The sequence below is a fragment of the Mirounga angustirostris genome, unplaced genomic scaffold (assembly GCF_029215605.1).
Source record: "Mirounga angustirostris isolate CCGP_5_RB_7025 unplaced genomic scaffold, mMirAng1.0.hap1 SCAF_10, whole genome shotgun sequence".
Classification (NCBI taxonomy): domain Eukaryota; kingdom Metazoa; phylum Chordata; class Mammalia; order Carnivora; family Phocidae; genus Mirounga; species Mirounga angustirostris.
Genome location: NW_026991718.1, coordinates 80,958,096 through 80,975,019, shown reverse-complemented (window position 1 = coordinate 80,975,019; position 16,924 = coordinate 80,958,096). Strand labels below are relative to the sequence as shown.

At 42.4% G+C, this 16,924-nt stretch overlaps 1 protein-coding gene across 1 annotated transcript in view; it reads right to left on the bottom strand.

Moving 5' to 3' along the window:
- SLC9A2 (solute carrier family 9 member A2) overlaps positions 1-16,924 on the bottom strand; it is a 98,815-nt gene that overhangs the window by 45,142 nt on the left and 36,749 nt on the right. The window contains exon 3 of the mRNA XM_045885265.2: positions 10,160-10,410. Within this exon, the coding sequence (XP_045741221.1) occupies positions 10,160-10,410 (251 nt within the window). The remainder of the gene's footprint in view (positions 1-10,159; positions 10,411-16,924) is intronic.

Below are 16,924 nucleotides of genomic sequence, written 5' to 3'. Positions count from 1 at the left end.
TTCTGACAAGATTTTCATTGAAACAAAAAGGTAATTATTTCTCAGCAATTACACAATATTGACATTTCTGATTTACAATCTTGTTGTTTACATTTTGGCCTATGTATTACTAGGAAATAATTTCAGCCTTTATTTATTACTGCAATTACTTATACCTGAAAGTCTGAAAGAAGAAAATGCTACTTTAAATAGTAAGTTCAGGACTAAGAGTAACCTAGCGATACAATGAAATCATCATTTTTACATAAACCCACAAAGAATAGTTAAGAAACAGTCAAAAAGAGCAACAAAACAAGAGCAAAACAGTATTATCCAGTTACTGGTTATTATCCAGAACCTCCATTCTTCAAAGAGATCTCAGGGAAGGCGTTCTTAATTCAGGAGCAAATTGTGAAAGTTTCATGTAATTTACATTTAGCAGGCAAACACCAAATTTGTTCCCTAGAATAAGAGTGCTTAACAATGACACACCTAAGGAGACACCAAAGCCCTTCAGTGAGGCAGACCCCAAATTATATCGCTTTATTCATTTGTTCTTAAAAAGAAATCCATAAAATGCATTTCACAAAATGAAACACTTTTTGATAGAAAGAGAGAGAGAAGAAAAATAGAGGGAGAGGGAGGAGGGGGGAGGGACGGAGGGAAAGGCAGAAAGTGAATCTTAAGCAGGCTCCACACCCAGCACAGAGCCCCATACAGGGCTCGATCTCACGACCCTGAGATCATGACCTGAGTCAAAATCAAGAGCCAGATGCTTAACTGACTAAGCCACCCAGGCACCCCAAAATGAAGCTCTCTTATCGCATTTATTGTGTCAGCTCTTTTTCATTTTTATACTGTTTTCAGGAACTACTACAAAATATCCCATATGCTATTTCCTGCATTCTTACCATACCTGAAAATACCTAATTACCAACTGTGTAACTAAATCATATACCACTCATGAGGTTGAGAATTCATGGACTGGATGAATGATATTGCCCATACAGATGATTATGATCATGTTTTTAATGTTCTTTTACTTAAGAGGCATGAAAATATATTATTTTGAACACTGAATAATTATAATTTCAGTCTGTGAAAAATACAAAATACCCAACCCCAGAGAATCTCTTTTAATGGACTTCGCTCATTCCTATAGCAATGAAAACTTTGTATCAGGGAGAGTCCCATCCCTCAGCTAGGTTTTGAAGAGTCTATATCAAAACCCCTAAATGTGGATCTTGGGCAATGTTTTGCCTTTGTTCCCAGTGGCTTCTGCCCCTCCCTTCAGTTATTCCTCTCTTGTTTCTAACTTCCCCTACTCTCAAAGAAATGTTCCTTATAAACAGCATGATTAACATCGATGAAGGGAATGCATTTCTGTTCTGTTTTTTTCTCCATCTTTTCATGCCCTATTTTTTTTCTTTTACTTCATCAGAGGGAAGAAAACGTATTTCAACAAGTCTTCAAATATCCAAATAGCAAAAACTAACAGTGAGCGCTAGAGAACAATGCTGTCTAACAGAAATATAATACAAGCCATATTTGTATTTTTAAGCTTCCTAGTAGTCATGATTAAAAGTGTAAAAAGAAACTGAAGAGTTTAATTTTCATAATATATTCATTTAACTCAACAAGTCTAATTTATTGTCATGTCAACATGGAATCAATATAAAAATCATTAATTGGAGTTTCTACAGTCTTTTCCTACTAAATCTTAAAAATCTAGTGTATATTTTAAACTTAGAGCACCTCTCAATTTAGACTAGCCACATTTTAAGTACTCAAAAGCCACATGTCGCTGATGGTCACCATGCTGGACAGCACCCAGGGAAAAACTGACAGGCCACTGGTTCTGCTCTTTCTTCACAAAAACCAAGCAAATGCTAGAGGTCATGAGTTGAACCTATTTAATTAAACAGTTTAAACCATAAAAATAAATCCAAGTAATTTCATCAATCACTTCTCACTACTCTGGACAAATACTGCATGATCTCACTCAAGTGGGGGATCTAAACAAACAAAGTGATAGGGCGCCTGGGTGGTTCAGTCGGTTGAGCGTCTGCCTTCAGCTCAGGTCATGATCCTAAGGTCCTGGGATTGAGCCCCATGTTGGGCTCCCTGCTCAGGGGGGAGCCTGCTTCCCCCTCTCCCTCTGCCTACCGCTCCCCCTGCTTGTGCTCTCTCTCTAATAAATAAAACCTTTATTTAAAAAAAAAAGTCATAGGGGCACCTGGGTGGCTCAGTCAATTAAGCGTCTAACTCTTGGTTTCAGCTCAGGTCATGATCTCAGGGTCATGAGATCGAACCCCACGTCAGGCTCTATACTCAGTGCAGAGTCTGCTAGTCCCTCTCCCTCTGTTCCTCCCCCTGCCCTTTCTCTCTCTCTCAAATAAATTAAAACTTAAAACAAACAAACAAACACAGAAACAAGAGAGTAGACTAGTAATTATCAAGAGCAGAGAGTAGGGAGAGTTCATGGGGGGGGGGGGGAGATGAGGGAAATGGGTAAAGGTGGCCAAGTGTACAAACTTCCCCTATAAGATGAATAAGTTATGGGATTTAATGTACAGCAAGGTGACTATAGTTAATACGGTATCACATACTTGAAAGTTGCTAAGAGAATAGATCTTAAAAGTTCTCACCACACACACACACAAGGGTCACTACATGCGGTGATGGATGTGTTAACTAATCTAATTATGGTAATAATTTTGCAGTATATACATATATTAAGTCATCATGTTGTATACCTTAAACTTACACATGTCAATTATAAAGCTGGGGGAAAAGTTTATAATTTCAAATTTCCTTCTGCCTTTTCTAGTTTTACCCTACATTTTAGGCAAAGTTGTACAAAAGGAAATAAAAGACATGTGAGTGGTAATAAAAAATAATAAGCTTGGGACGCCTGGGTGGCTCAGTCGGTTAAGCGTCTGCCTTCGGCTCAGGTCATGATCCCAGGGTCCTAGGATCGAGTCCCACATTGGGCTCCCTGCTCCGCGGGGAGCCTGCTTCTCCCTCTGCCTCTCTCTCTGTCTCTCATGAATAAATAAATAAAATCTTTAAAAAATAATAATGATAATAAGCTTTTCATTTGTTTGTTTTTATTGTTCCCTGAACGTGCCCAGAAAATTAAGGGAGATATGATTCATTTTATTATTTAACTAATTTCCTGCCTTATTTTACTATGTCCTCCCAAAGCCCCACCATTTAGCATTTTTGTTTGAGGTGGTCATGTAAGACTTTAGAGAGGTCAGTTTTGGCCAGAGTCACAAGTGAAGGCATACACCAAAATCAAAAATAAAGCTTTGATTTGCCAAAGCAATAGAAGGTATAATGAGCCAATGAAAAGAGAAGAGGTCACAGAACCAGAGATCTAAGGCTACCATCTTGGTCCCCCTGTCCTCCCCTCCAACTTTCTACTCCCCCTGCTCTTCTTCATAATCCAAAGGGTTGACATTGAGGCTCAAGGAGCACCATGTATTTGAAGTGTGTTATTACCATGATGCTCTGTTTCTGATGGCTACAACATGACATGGCCTGGATTAACAGAGCAGAACAACAAAACTACGACCTGAGCTTCTTCCCACTTCATCTCCACTCCCACTCCACTCTCTCCTCCCCCCAATAAAGGCGCCCCCATTACAAATGTCCTATATTGCTGTTGAGAAACCAGACCCCATCACCAGGAGCAATGAAGGATATTAGACCTGAAGGCTCTTCCTGAAAGTATGTTCACTAAAACCCCAAGCATCAAAGTCTAAATAATTTTCACTTCAGTAGGTTAGATGGGTAAATGTGTTTTTGGGAATGAGGACATGGTAACTTTAACCGAGGACTTACGCTTGTTAACTGTGGCATAAAGTTTTGTATCCTAGGCCTGCTTATTCAGCTGAGAGATGTTCTGTGTAAATCTGAGGCATAGATTAGAGCCCCAGGACAAGAATTACAAGTTGTTTGTTTTTTTGTTTTGGGGGTTTTTTTAGGCTCATTCACAATCACTTGTGTGTTAAGTGTTCCTATCTATCATGACCCTGCCAATTTGTACATGTCAAAGAGCTGACATCATACAAAAAACTAAGATACACTGGACTACTAGACTGTACTGGATGAATCTGAAATTAGTGTTGAAGAAGTGTGGTGCCCAACATTACCAATGCCTCATTCTTACTGTGCAGCCGATGTCGGGGGCACCAAAGCATTCCCAGGACTACCCTTTGGGGGCAGTGTTGATGGCAGTGAGGCATTTTGGAGACTCAAAGGGAAACCTGTCATAGAGGCCAGAGCTGGGACCTGCCTTAGAAACTGTTATAAGCTTTGTTAATTACATTTCAGATCTTTGTAATAACTGATATTTTATAGAACAGAGTACCTCTCTGTTCATTTGGTTGGTGCTGTTAGAAATAAGAAAAGAAACAACAAATGTTGGAGAGGTTGTGGAGAAAGGGGAACCCTCTTACACTGTTGTTGGTGGGAATGCAAGCTGGTGCAGCCACTCTGGAAAACAGTATGGAGATTCCTCTAAAAGTTAAAAAAAGAGCTACCCTATGACCCAGCAATTGCACTACTGAGTATTTACCCCAAAGACACAGATGTAGTGAAAAGAAGGGCCACATGCACCCCAATGTTCATAGCAGCAATGTCCACAATAGCCAAACTATGGAAGGAGCCGAGATGCCCTTCAACAGATGAATGGATAAAGAAGATGTGGTGCATATATACAATGGAATATTACTCAGCCATCAGAAAAGATGAATACCCAACTTTTACATCAACACGGATGGGACTGGAGGAGATTATGCGAAGTGAAATAAGTCAAGCAGCAAAAGTCAATTATCATATGGTTTCACTTACTTGTGGAACATAAGGAATAGCACGGAGGACATTAGGAGAAGGAAGGGAAAAATGAAGGGGGGGAATTGAAAGGGAAGATGAACTGTAAGAGACTATGGACTCTGAGAAACAAACTGAGGGTTCTAGAGGGGAGGGGGGTGGGGGGATGGGTTAGCCTGGTGGTGGGTATTAAGGAGGGCACACATTGCATGGAGCACTGGGTGTTATACACAAACAATGAATCATGGAACACTACATCAAAAACTAATGATGTACTGTATGGTGACTAACATAATAAAAAAAATTATAAAAAACAAAAAATTAAAAAAAGAAATAAGATTATACCTTGCTTATTTAGAATAAGTTTCTGTCCATCTCTATGCCCCCAAATGTTAGTGTTATAAGCTCTAAAGAGCTAGAGGAAAACAGAGCTTAGACAGGAGGGGGGGTGGAAGTGTGCGTAGGTTACAATATTCATGCATGGAAGCCACATAGCACCAGGACCTGTGCCTGTCCTTAGAGCATCCCCTATCTATTCTTTACCTGTCATGCCTCAAGAGCCCCAGCTGGCCTGCACTGAATCTAATGACTGACTTAATTGTTGGCTGCAGGATAAGCCAATTCTTATTCTCACACACAGTCCTTAAAGGCCATTTCTTCTTTGTGTGTGTGCAGGGAAAAGTATGCATGTCTTGGATGGAAGTGTATTTGAAGTTTGAAGTTCACACTAGGAAATAAGCTGATGTGATCTGCTTGCTCTCTGCTTAGACAGGCTTTAAGAACAATTGGATTTGCATGGAGGCCAAGCCAGGGAGTGTGTAATAACCAACGACTTGTGGGCAGACGAGTATTTATCCAGGTTGCATTATCCAGATCGATTTGTTAAAGCTCCAGGTCACTTTATTACACTAAGAAAAACATTCGATAAACATGAGACAAGTCTGGGAAAAAAATGAATGAAAGAAGCCTGTCTTACACATACATACGTATAAATATGCATATATCCGCATATACAGAAGATGCTTTGTATAAGGTTTTATGAATGTCCTGTAGTGTCATGTGTTCATTTTTTTTTCCATATTTGGAGAAGACCAGAACATGTGAACATTCTGTAAGGAGGAAAATTCTGGCACACTGGACTATGATTTCATATGACTGTATCTTAAAGACGTGGTCTCCTAAATGCTACCAATGGTGGGCCAATCAAGAGGAACCAGGACAGAAGATTCAAAATGGCAGATGAAGACATGCTTTCCTGTTTTCTCAAAGTTTGAAATAGATGATAATCACCAACTCATACACAGAGAAATGAGAAAGAGAGAGAACATGGTCTTCACATCTTCAGTGCCTCAGTCCCACTAGCTTGGCCTGCTCCTAGACTTCATGCCTGAGCTTATCATCCTGGAAATTCCTGTTAAAAGTCTCTTGCTTAAAAATTTTCACTGAAATGTGCTTGTTTTTACTTTTTAAGTGGATGCTGGGAGATGTGCTGGCTGGCCTGAGAACTGGAGACTTGGGTCCAGGCCCAACTTTCACAGACTCACCCGCAGCCATGTTTTTGCCCATCTGAGCCTCAATTTACTCATTCATAAGACAGGACTAATATTTACCATTTCCTACTTTCTTTGCCATAACGCTGCTGGAATAATTAAAACAGTAAATGGAAAACATTTTAAGTCCCCTCAAGAGAAGGAAGACTAAGGAATTATGAATCCATGGGGAAAAAAAAAAAACAATTGGGGCATCTGGGTGACTCAGTCAGTTGAGCATCTGACTCTTGATTTCAGCTCAGGTCATAATCACAGGGTCAGGAGATCCAGCCCCGCAACCGTTAGGGTCTGCTCAGCACAGTCTGCTTGTCCCTCTCCCTCTGCTCTTCACCAGTCCCCTCTCTCCCCACTCAAGCTTTCTCTCTCTCAAATAAATAAATAAATAAATAAATAAATAAATAAATAAATAAATAAATAAAATCTTTTTAAAAAAGAAATATTGAGTGCCTACTCTCCTATCCAAAGGATGACTTAGCCACTTTTTGAAATTCCTGGAGCAACTCAGCGAGAAATCCACACATCCCCGATCCCCGCAGGCTGCAAGCTGCTGTGGAGACCCAGCCTCCCTTCCTTCATGACTTTGTATTTTCAGTGTCTCATTAACTAGAGCACAGGGGAATGTGGGGGGTACAAGGTGAGGACCAGAAAAGGTTCCTGCTGTTCACAAGAAAGGAACAAAGTCCTATTACGATTCTGATTTAAGGAATCGTCTTTTTTCTTTTTCCTTTTTTTTTTTTTTTTAAGGGAACCTGTCTGTGTCTTTGGGTAAAGGAAGGAGACAACGGGGACTCTTCAGTGTTTTATCTCTGAGCATTTTCCTGAAACCAAGAGTTGGATGCTCAACAAACTGAGCGACCCAGGCACCCCTCCAATAGCTTTTATAAGACAGAAGAGGAGAAGGCAGATAGAATGCCACCTCCTGTTATTTCACTTACTTGTTGGTGGTGAAAATGACATCACACCACAATTCCATGACACAAAATAAACAGCTGCACTGGGGGCTTTGTGAATGCCTGAGCTACATCGCTTCTGACATCTCTCCAAAGAAACCAAGATGCTGAAGTCCTGCCCAGAGCTTTCCCACCTAAAAGACTGATTGCATTTTGAACCCAGACCCAACTCTTCCGTTCTGCGGAAGGATGTTTTTAACCAGGCTTTCGTGTTAACGTCCTGCTCGTTGAGTGCTCTCAGTCGAGGACAGGCTGCCTCAGAGCCCCCCCAAGACAAAGCGGAGGTACAGAGGGTTGCAGGATCTGAAAGGCAATCTGAAGGGGAGGGGAGAGGAAGGAGAGATGGATGGAAAGAAGGTGGAGAGGGAGACAGGGAGGAGAGCCGGCAAAACTCACGCAGGACAGAGTCACGTTGCTACACTGTTTTACAGGGGAGCTTTAACCTTTCTGCGCCCCGGCTGCCTAACCTCAGTGCTTCTTTTCCTTTCTGTGTGGCCGCCCACTTCCCTTAAGCAAACAAGGCAAATTACTGAGCATGCTCAGCATGTCACATGCCTTCCTTCCCATTAACCTTAAAATTTGTTTTCAAATGGCAAAAGAGTGTAATTAACATGAAGTATGATAGGAATTCCTAAACTCAGTGCAATTTAAATGCAGAAAAAAATCACTAGTTCTATAAAAGAAGTGCATGTGAATGTGCAATTTTAACTGCATCATTATAGTGGATCCTCTGGACCAACATCCCAAGGTAAGGAAGGTACTTGCAATGTGGAGTGTCACTTTTCAAACAGGGAGGGGGAGGGGTGATACAGAAGCATCATACCTGGGCAAGTTCTGAATAGCATAGGAATCACCTCACATTAGAAAACGGTATTGCTTTCTGAGAACAAACACACTCCAACATCAATCTGTCCCTTCATTGGCTATCATAGGATAAGGGGTGTACATGGTAATTCCAGATCCAAAAATGTTTAAACCTCCTGTAATACCTTATTTAACAGTTAATTTATGATTTAGGTGTACTCTGTGCAGTGACAATATTAGTTTAAATGTAATAAAGGACCTTTCTGTGTGCTAAGCTGTAAAATAAATGTTTGCTTTGAAGTTGGAAACAGAGGTGGTATTTTTCTTCCCCCGACAAAGCACACAGAGAATTACCTGTGCTATTTATTAGGAATATGGTGTCCTATTTGTCCCTTATTTCCTAATTCCCAGAGCAAGTAAACCCACAATCCCGTCTTCACAGGAGGTCAGGGCCAACCTCCAACCTCTGTGGACTCTGGCCCTCACTGACATTTCTAAGCAAGATGCACCCACAACCCCAACCCCTTCCAACACTTCCACTATCCCCCCGGACTCTAGATCTTCCCATCACAGTTCCTGCCCCTGAATGAACATCAGGCCAACTGACACACATATTGAGACAACTGTGTGGGTGTTCTAGAACTTTTACTTATGCATGTGGTCAAAACAGATTCAAGGTTCTTCAGCAAACTGCTGTTAGAATATTGCTAAACCACCAGACACAGAGGCCCACCCCCACTATTCTGGAGAGAGCTTGTAACTCGCTGATCACACACTTTCAATGACACTGGTCAAAGAATAGTGAGGAAACTGGAAGTCATACAGATGATATGAATAGCAACCAGGAAGATACAGAACATTTTATTACTGGGTCAAACTGGATTAATATGTTGCTTTATTTAGGTTCTCGGTGAAACAGAAAACCACACAACCTTTAACTCATGGCTTGCATTAGAATGGGTCCCACTCTCCTCTGGGAGAGGCACCTGACCTCTCCCACCACAAATCTAATCTGCTTCCGATACAAAACCCGTGACACGAGGTGAAAAACACATAGCCCTTAATCAAAGCAACACCTAAATCAGGCTACGTGAGAAAACCTCAAGAACCAGACCTATGTTTACACCAAAACATGGTATGGCACAGGCCCTCGCAGAGAGCCCAGCACGTACAGAGCTGTAAATAAGTATCTGTCAAAATGAAAACTTATAAAGGCTTTCCATTACTAAGTATTTTTCTCACCAACCCTATATGGGGTGTGACCATAATAAAATAGGCTTGTTTTGGGAAGCTTTGTTACAAGAACATCCACACCCAACAAGAAGCCTCCTTCAAAGTGATCCTCAGAAGTAGAATCAGATCCAAACACCACCCTCCTTCAGCCCACTTGCAGATCTTCTTGAGAACATCCTTCTAAATCTGTTAGTGAATATGCTAATTGTATCTGTGATACAGAATTTCTTGCTTTATAATCATGCCTGTTTATTCAAAAAGCTAAGCCAGAATGACATGATGACATACATGCCTTATTCATTGGATTTTGCTTTGAATGACTTAATGCCATTATTTCAAATCTAATCTAACATACAAAGTGAAGGTTCCCTACCACTAATGTCATTCAAATGAACATCCTAAGCAATTCCAGAATTCCAGATGCAGTTTAGGTGAGATGACCTTGCTGGAGTAAGTGGAGAGCCTCCTACATGGACTACCCTGAGTGGGCATCAAACTCAGAAAATTCTTGGTGCCTGACAATCGACCCCAACAGTTTACTGTCATATTTCATACAAGACCCCAGAGATAATGCTTATGTAGTTTTCCATTCTAGCACCAGATCGCTATAGTATAAATTTGGCTGAGTGTCTTCATTTCTTGGAAACAAAGAGTCGGGAAAATCCATTTTCAGTTTTTCTGAAAAGAATTTAAGAAAACCTCTTTTATGAAACTTATGTGACCTTAGCATCTTATCTTAGAATACACAAATTGAATGAAATGTCATCACATTAAGTACTTTTTAACAAAGAGGTGAATACTTACGCCATGATACCTGAGAGGTGAAACATTTCGGCTGTTATATAGGACAAATAACTGTACAGGAAGACAAAGAGTGGCTCAATCACTCGGATGTTATGCGTGAACCGAGTAGTAAATGCCGCTATAAATCCCAGGAAGATGCCAATCAACACCCCACCAATTCCCACAACAAAGAAGTTTGCAATTCCAGCAAACACGTCAATGGTCTCAATGGTTTTCATCTGGCAAAAAGACTTGAACAAGTTGTACAGGACCTGTGGGAGAAAGAGAATGCGTGGTCAAGACCCCTTCCAACATCCCCGTTCTCACTGCGGCCACAGAAAAATCCACCTGGCCTCCTAACAAGGACATTTCTTCTGTGCCCCCAAGTTGATGACCAGTGGCAATAACCGTATTTAGATTGATACCATCTAAAAGATAATCTTAAAAGACTTGGTTGAGGGGCGCCTGGGTGGCTCAGTCGGTTAAGCATCTGCCTTCGGCTCAGGTCACAGTCTCGGGGTCCTGGGATCGAGCCCTGCATCGGGCTCCCTGCTCGGCGGGAAGCCTACTTCTCTCTCTCCCTCTGCCTGCCGCTCTGCCTACTTGTGCTCTCTCTCTCTCTCTGTGTCAAATAAATAAATCTTAAAAAAAAAAAAAAAAAAGACTTGGTTGCCATCCAACAGGCCCTGCTGTGTCACCGATGCTGGGGAAGGAATAGGTCACAGAGAAAGCTGGTCAGTGCTGCTGTGAAGTCAGTTACTTTGCAAGGCTCTCTGGTGGGGTCGTGCCATGGAAGGGGCCCCAGCCATCAGTACAGGTAGCCCGCCTGAAGACATCTTCCTCCCAGGGCACTGAGGTCCTACCTCCTCACCCCAGCCCCTCCCCCCACACACATCTGCTATAACATGAGACCCGAAGGAACTTGCTTTTTTTTTTTTTTTTTAAAGATTTTATTTATTTATATGACAGAGAGAGACAGCGAGAACAGGAACACAAGCAGGGGGAGTGGGAGAGGGAGAAGCAGGCTTCCCGCCAAGCGGGGAGCCCGATGCAGGGCTCGATCCCAGGACCCTGGGATCATGACCTGAGCCCAAGGCAGACGCTTAACAACTGAGCCACCCAGGCGCCCCCCGAAGGAACTTTCTTAAAGCAAAGACGCAGCCACCTGTGTTGTGTGAGTGTGTGTGTGTGTGTGTGTGTGTGTGTGTTGTATGTATATGTGCTGTAATTTCATACATATTTTGTCCCTCTTCTAAAGGAATGAGCCCACACGGCTCCTTGGCTTCTGAAACATCCACACAGTCTTTACATAGTCTTCGTTTAATTAAGCTTCAAAAATGCTCGGCACTTCACGTCTGCTGGGAATCTGCTTGCAAACGTGTTTCTAAGGACCCAACTGAGACAGGAAGTGACGGCTGGGTGCCCTACCACATTTTTCACAAAGCCAGCAAAGGAAACAGGAGTCCAGCGGGTGCCCTGCTTCTTCTCACTGGGTTATTTACAGCCAGAATGTCCAAGAAAGCTGGCTGTCAGGACACTGGGATGAAGGCCTGTTATGTTACAGGCCATGCTACACCCTTATTTGGTTTCTGAGAAATTCAAATTGAACCCCTTTGTCCATGGTCACACCAAATGTCAGACGCGATACGAGAACCCGGGTCTCCTGACCTTCTGGGTAAGTTTTTCAAGGTCCAGGCATGGGAGAATGAGTCAGGTTCTGACCCTGCTCCACTCTTCGCCTCCCTGAAGGTCCGTCAGAGCCCACCACATTTGCAGGTTTTGTGTCATTTTTCCCTCTTTTCTGCTGGATCATAAACTCGTCATGGTCAAGGTTCATTCCTTATTATGATTTGCTTTTTCCATGCTGCCTGGGAGAAGACAATAAAGGTCTGCTGGCTTTGAAAAAAGCAGCAGATTAGGACTTAGAAATGAATGAGCTTTTCTTTTCTCTTAATCGCAGGTATGACATTTGAGAGCATTTTGGTATTGTACCACCAGGAAATGACTTGAGTAAAAAGAAAGAAAAAAAAAAAAGCAACTCCTTCCCCTGAGGATTTAAATACGTTGAGAGTATCATCATTTGCCAGAAAAGAAACTGACTTCAAGTAGCTGCCGCTTCCCACTTCCAACCAGAGGCCTGCTGCATGTGGGATTCTGTCAGCCTCAACATGCTGTGGTCGCTTCCGGTGCCGGGATCAGAGATGTGCTATATATACCCCTTGTCTCCAAACAGCCAAGGCCGAAAGGGGACGGTCACCTGCTGCCAGTAGAGAGAGGCAGGCTTCCCCCCACCCCCCAGCTATCTCTGTACAGCCTCCCTCCTCCCCTAGGCCATTTGGTCACTGCAGTTCTGTCCCCCAACTCCCAGGCTTCTGTCCTCCCTGACTCCTGCCTGCACCAGCAAATCTCAGCTCACTCTTGCTCGAATGACCCCAGCTCACCCTTGCTCGAATGACAGGCCTCACTTCCTTTAAATACTGCTATTCCATTTGTCACTCTCAAGTTTAAAATCCTTGACTTTGGGAAGGCTCAATACACCTGGCTTTTGTTGTTGTTCTTGTTTTGTTTTGGGGGGGGGGGTTTGTTTTTGTTTGTTTGTTTTGTTTTTACTGCTTTCCAACACCCTTCAGTCTGGGAGAGGGTCTCATCACAGCTCCACAAAACATAATATCGTAATTCCCCACTGCTCCTGCTTTCCTTCTTGTGGTTTCTCTTGGCAGGAAACCAGTCCCTACACCCAGGGAAACTTTGTCCATCTTCCAGGGCCAGCTGAAGCCACTGCTCTTCTCAAGAGCCTTCTTGAACTCCTACAGCCCCCGCAAATCACCTTCACCTCTGCGCTCCCGCAACAAAGATGATCTCCCAGACCAGTCAGGCTTCGGGGACAGGCCATCTCCCTCGTGGACACCGCCTCCTGGGTGCCTACCCCATTGCCCCAGCAAAATTAGAGAGTGCTCATGCACAGGACCCAGAACTCCTCCTCCTCCTCCTCCTTCCTCGGCTCTCCCGTTCCCACCCCATTGAGCACTTTTATGAGGCCTCCAAAGGAGGCTCAGGCCCGTGTCCCTGAGGAACAACTGACACACAGTCATAGATTTTCCAGAGGCATTTTCCTGGCAACTCAATCCATCAAACCGATCAAAGAGACATGCTGGTTTCAATAGCTCTTTGGGTTTTGCAGAGAACAAAGCTGAGTCACAGGCCCTGTACTTTCAGCACACGGGGAAGAAGCTCCAGTTCAACCATCCTACTGCCTCGGAGGCCAAGTCAATGTTACAGGGCAATGTCTTAGGTAGAGACGTTGCCTTGACAACCAGAAGGCTTTCCACACCCTCCCACCTGCTTTACACTGAACCTGATACCCAGTGATCAGCACAAGATAAAATTCTTTTAGTTACCGCTGGCTATAACCCATAGTTAGTTCATTCCCGTTAAATGCTTTAATGGTATTGCAAGGGAATCTATGTCGGAAAGTGCTTCTGGAGTTATAATTTATATATGCATGTGCATGTGCATATGTACTATGTATGTTGGCTACAATTATGTCTCCAGTTGGTCTGTGTAAAGTTGACCTCAACTTGTCAACTGCATTTTTCAAAGACCAAAATACCAGCACTGCCTATATTTTGTAGTGGGCTAATTTGGCCATTGAGAGAAGGGGAAAGGAAAAGCACTTTCAAATCATTCTACTCATTATTGTGATTTTTAAAATACTTATACAAGCACCCAGCAAGCTCAGGTGGTAGAGTAGGAGACCCCTAAAATACTTATGTGTTATAAGAATTAGAAATTACCTATTTGGACCTTTGATTTAAAAGGTGCAAGAACTCAGTGAAATAATGTAACACAAAGATGCAAACAAAATAGAATTTTTTATCAGAATAGCTGTTCCAGAAAAAATTAGTTTTTGGGTCACTTTTTTTTTATATGAAATACAAGAAACAATCATTTTTGCCTAAGGAATTTAAAATATATTATGCAATTTGCAAGAGCAAAAAAGAGTACCAAGTGGTTACTGTTTACCTTCCAACTTCCTGAAGTTAAATTCCAGTGCACAGCACATAATGCCTGGACCATAAAGCCCAGCCCGAGCCTGGTTCCATAACCAAGCCCCATTATGACAGATTGAGGAAATTCTTTTAAGTGTTCTTGGAAAATGTATTAGATTATTCAATGGTTGCATTATTAACATGTTCTAGAAATGATGTTGGAAATTACCATACGAACATAAGCCATTTGATCCTGGACTACCGTGGAGTGGCAGGACTGATCTGATAACTGAGAACCTGAGCAATTTTTGCCTAATATTTACACTAAGGGAAAGCACAAAAATCCCATTTAAAAATCTGACCTTTGTTCCTTCAGCTGTCCTTTCTGCAGTTGATTCCAATCTACTGTAACCTTGGACACAGGCACAGTTGGACGGCGATTTATATATTATCAATTTCTCTTTGCACTGAGACATTTTTATGGTAGATTTTCTCCCCTTCACTCTGCTACCTCAATATTGAATCTCCCATGATTTGGGGACGGAAGTAATTGCATGGGCCTATAATTTTACTCATCCTCCAGACTACATTTTTAACACGAATCTTTTCTGTTTAATCTTCACCCTTCTAGTTGCAACTCCTAGTGACTCATCATTTTCACTGTAGGCAGCAGGGTCCATACTTTTCATGCCTTCCCTTACCCCATGAGTTCCTTAAACCTCTCCTAGAGATAAGACTAGACGTCAAAGAATCTTTCACAAAACATCTCAACCTCTGTACTCTGAGGGTACCTCACAAGGAGGCAAATGATCATTTTTTACAATGTTCTAATTCTTCCTAACACCAGATCCGTTCAGTCCACTATTCAGCCAATTCAAGGAATATAATACCTGGTGGTTTATTCTTCAGCTTTAGGTAGGTAAAAGCAGATAGCCTTGCTCTCTTATGGGTGTGGCTTTAAGGGTCCACAGGCTTTGAGCCCAGGGTATCTAAACTGAGGAAGGCTCATTCACTGGAAGCCGTTACTGTCATTCTGACTTACAAGCTTTGGCCTTGTAACAAGGGATTCCACATCTAAAGAGCAGCCATGTCCTTTCTCTGTCCTTGCCCTCCTTCCTGTATTGGAGTGGCGCCCTCAATCTGGCCCACTGCCCTCTTTGGATCAGGCCTCCCTCTCTGTCCATAAAATCATATTTGACAGCTTGGGGCCTCTTGACAGGAAGCACCGATATGCCCCTGGAAAGCCTGGGGCCTTCACACAGTTTGAATGGTGGTTTAGCCAGACTGTTTCCTCAGATCTGATTATTGACAAGCTCAAAGAATGGACACTGAGGTGTCTGACTGAGAAATTTAAGAGACGAGAGAGCAGTGTAAAGGCAGGGCAGAGCACTCTAAAACTGAGCTGGCTTTGCTAGACTGCCCTAGAAGGAGTGCAGCATGGGGTTATTATTTCTTTATAAAGTTTCTTATACATGAAGGGGATCCAAGAAATCCTCATGAAAATGTCCGTGATCTACCTCAACAAGGGTAACATGTATACAGCAAACATAAGTCACAATGAAAACCCTGAAGCCTCTGGAAATTAGAATAAATTATAAAATGTCTTCACTGCTATGGTACTTTCCCAGTGAAAATTTAATATTGGTTAAGTTAATGACTAATCACTGTTAATGCATAATGGAATAAATGAAGTGTATTTTGTTACCTGAGTGAGGAACCTTAGCTGCCTCAAAACAGCTACCTTAGCGGCTATTCTAAAACATGGGATTTCCTTATCAATAAATTACTTTCTACCTAATAACGTCCACATGGAGCTAAGGGACATCCTTCAAGATGATATTTTATTCCGTTCATAAGCTAATAAGGAGTGATGCTGGTTTCTATGCTGACTTTTAAGTGAATCCGGAATAATATTTTAATGAGAGGAACTAATGAAGGGGGTAATACAAATTAGTTAAGTTACTTAAAAACACTTAATTTTTCTCTGCCTCAACTTTCTTACCTACCAAATGGGAAAAATAATTACTACATAGGTTGCACAAAGACCCAAGCACAAGGTAGGCATTCACAAGAGGTTAATGGCTCCGTTGAACAACTCTCACCATCACCTCCGCGGAATGGTGGCTAACATAATAAAACAGCATCACTGAGGCTCGCTCACCGGTTTCCCCAAACAGGGTCACTGGAGTGTCTTTCACCGGGGGAAGAGCATTTTGTAGGCCCGTGGGTGGGGGAGACGCTTCCTCCTCACTGCTCTGTACTTTGCCTGAGCTCAGAAAGCGGGGCGGAGGTAAATTCCACGAACATGAAGATCACAACAGCCTCTGACTCTAATTATGTGTTAATTAGTGAGAGTCAAAAATAAATGAGCATTTTCTGAATAAATACCCACTTAAGGGAAAATCGTGGGGACCAGAAATAAGCTAGCTGAGTAGAACAGAAAATGAGAGTGTAATGAAAAACTGGCTTAAAATCAGGAAATAATTAATAAACCCTCCCCAGACACAGAATGGCACTTGGTGGGTGCTGTCACTTCGCTCCTGTTATACATGTTCACTCCTGACAGCATCACATCGCATGGAGAATTCCAAAGGACCTGAAGTCCTTTAATTCTGATCAAAGACCATCACTTTTGAAAATGCCAACTGAGAAAGCCTCAGAGATAGGAAAGGTCACAATCACTTTTATCCTCCTCTGGTACCAGCAGGACCTTGCAAGCAGGGACCAGCTACACAGTCTGTGCAACCTCGTGCAACACGAAAATGAGGGGCCCGTTGTATAATAATCAATAAAAAAT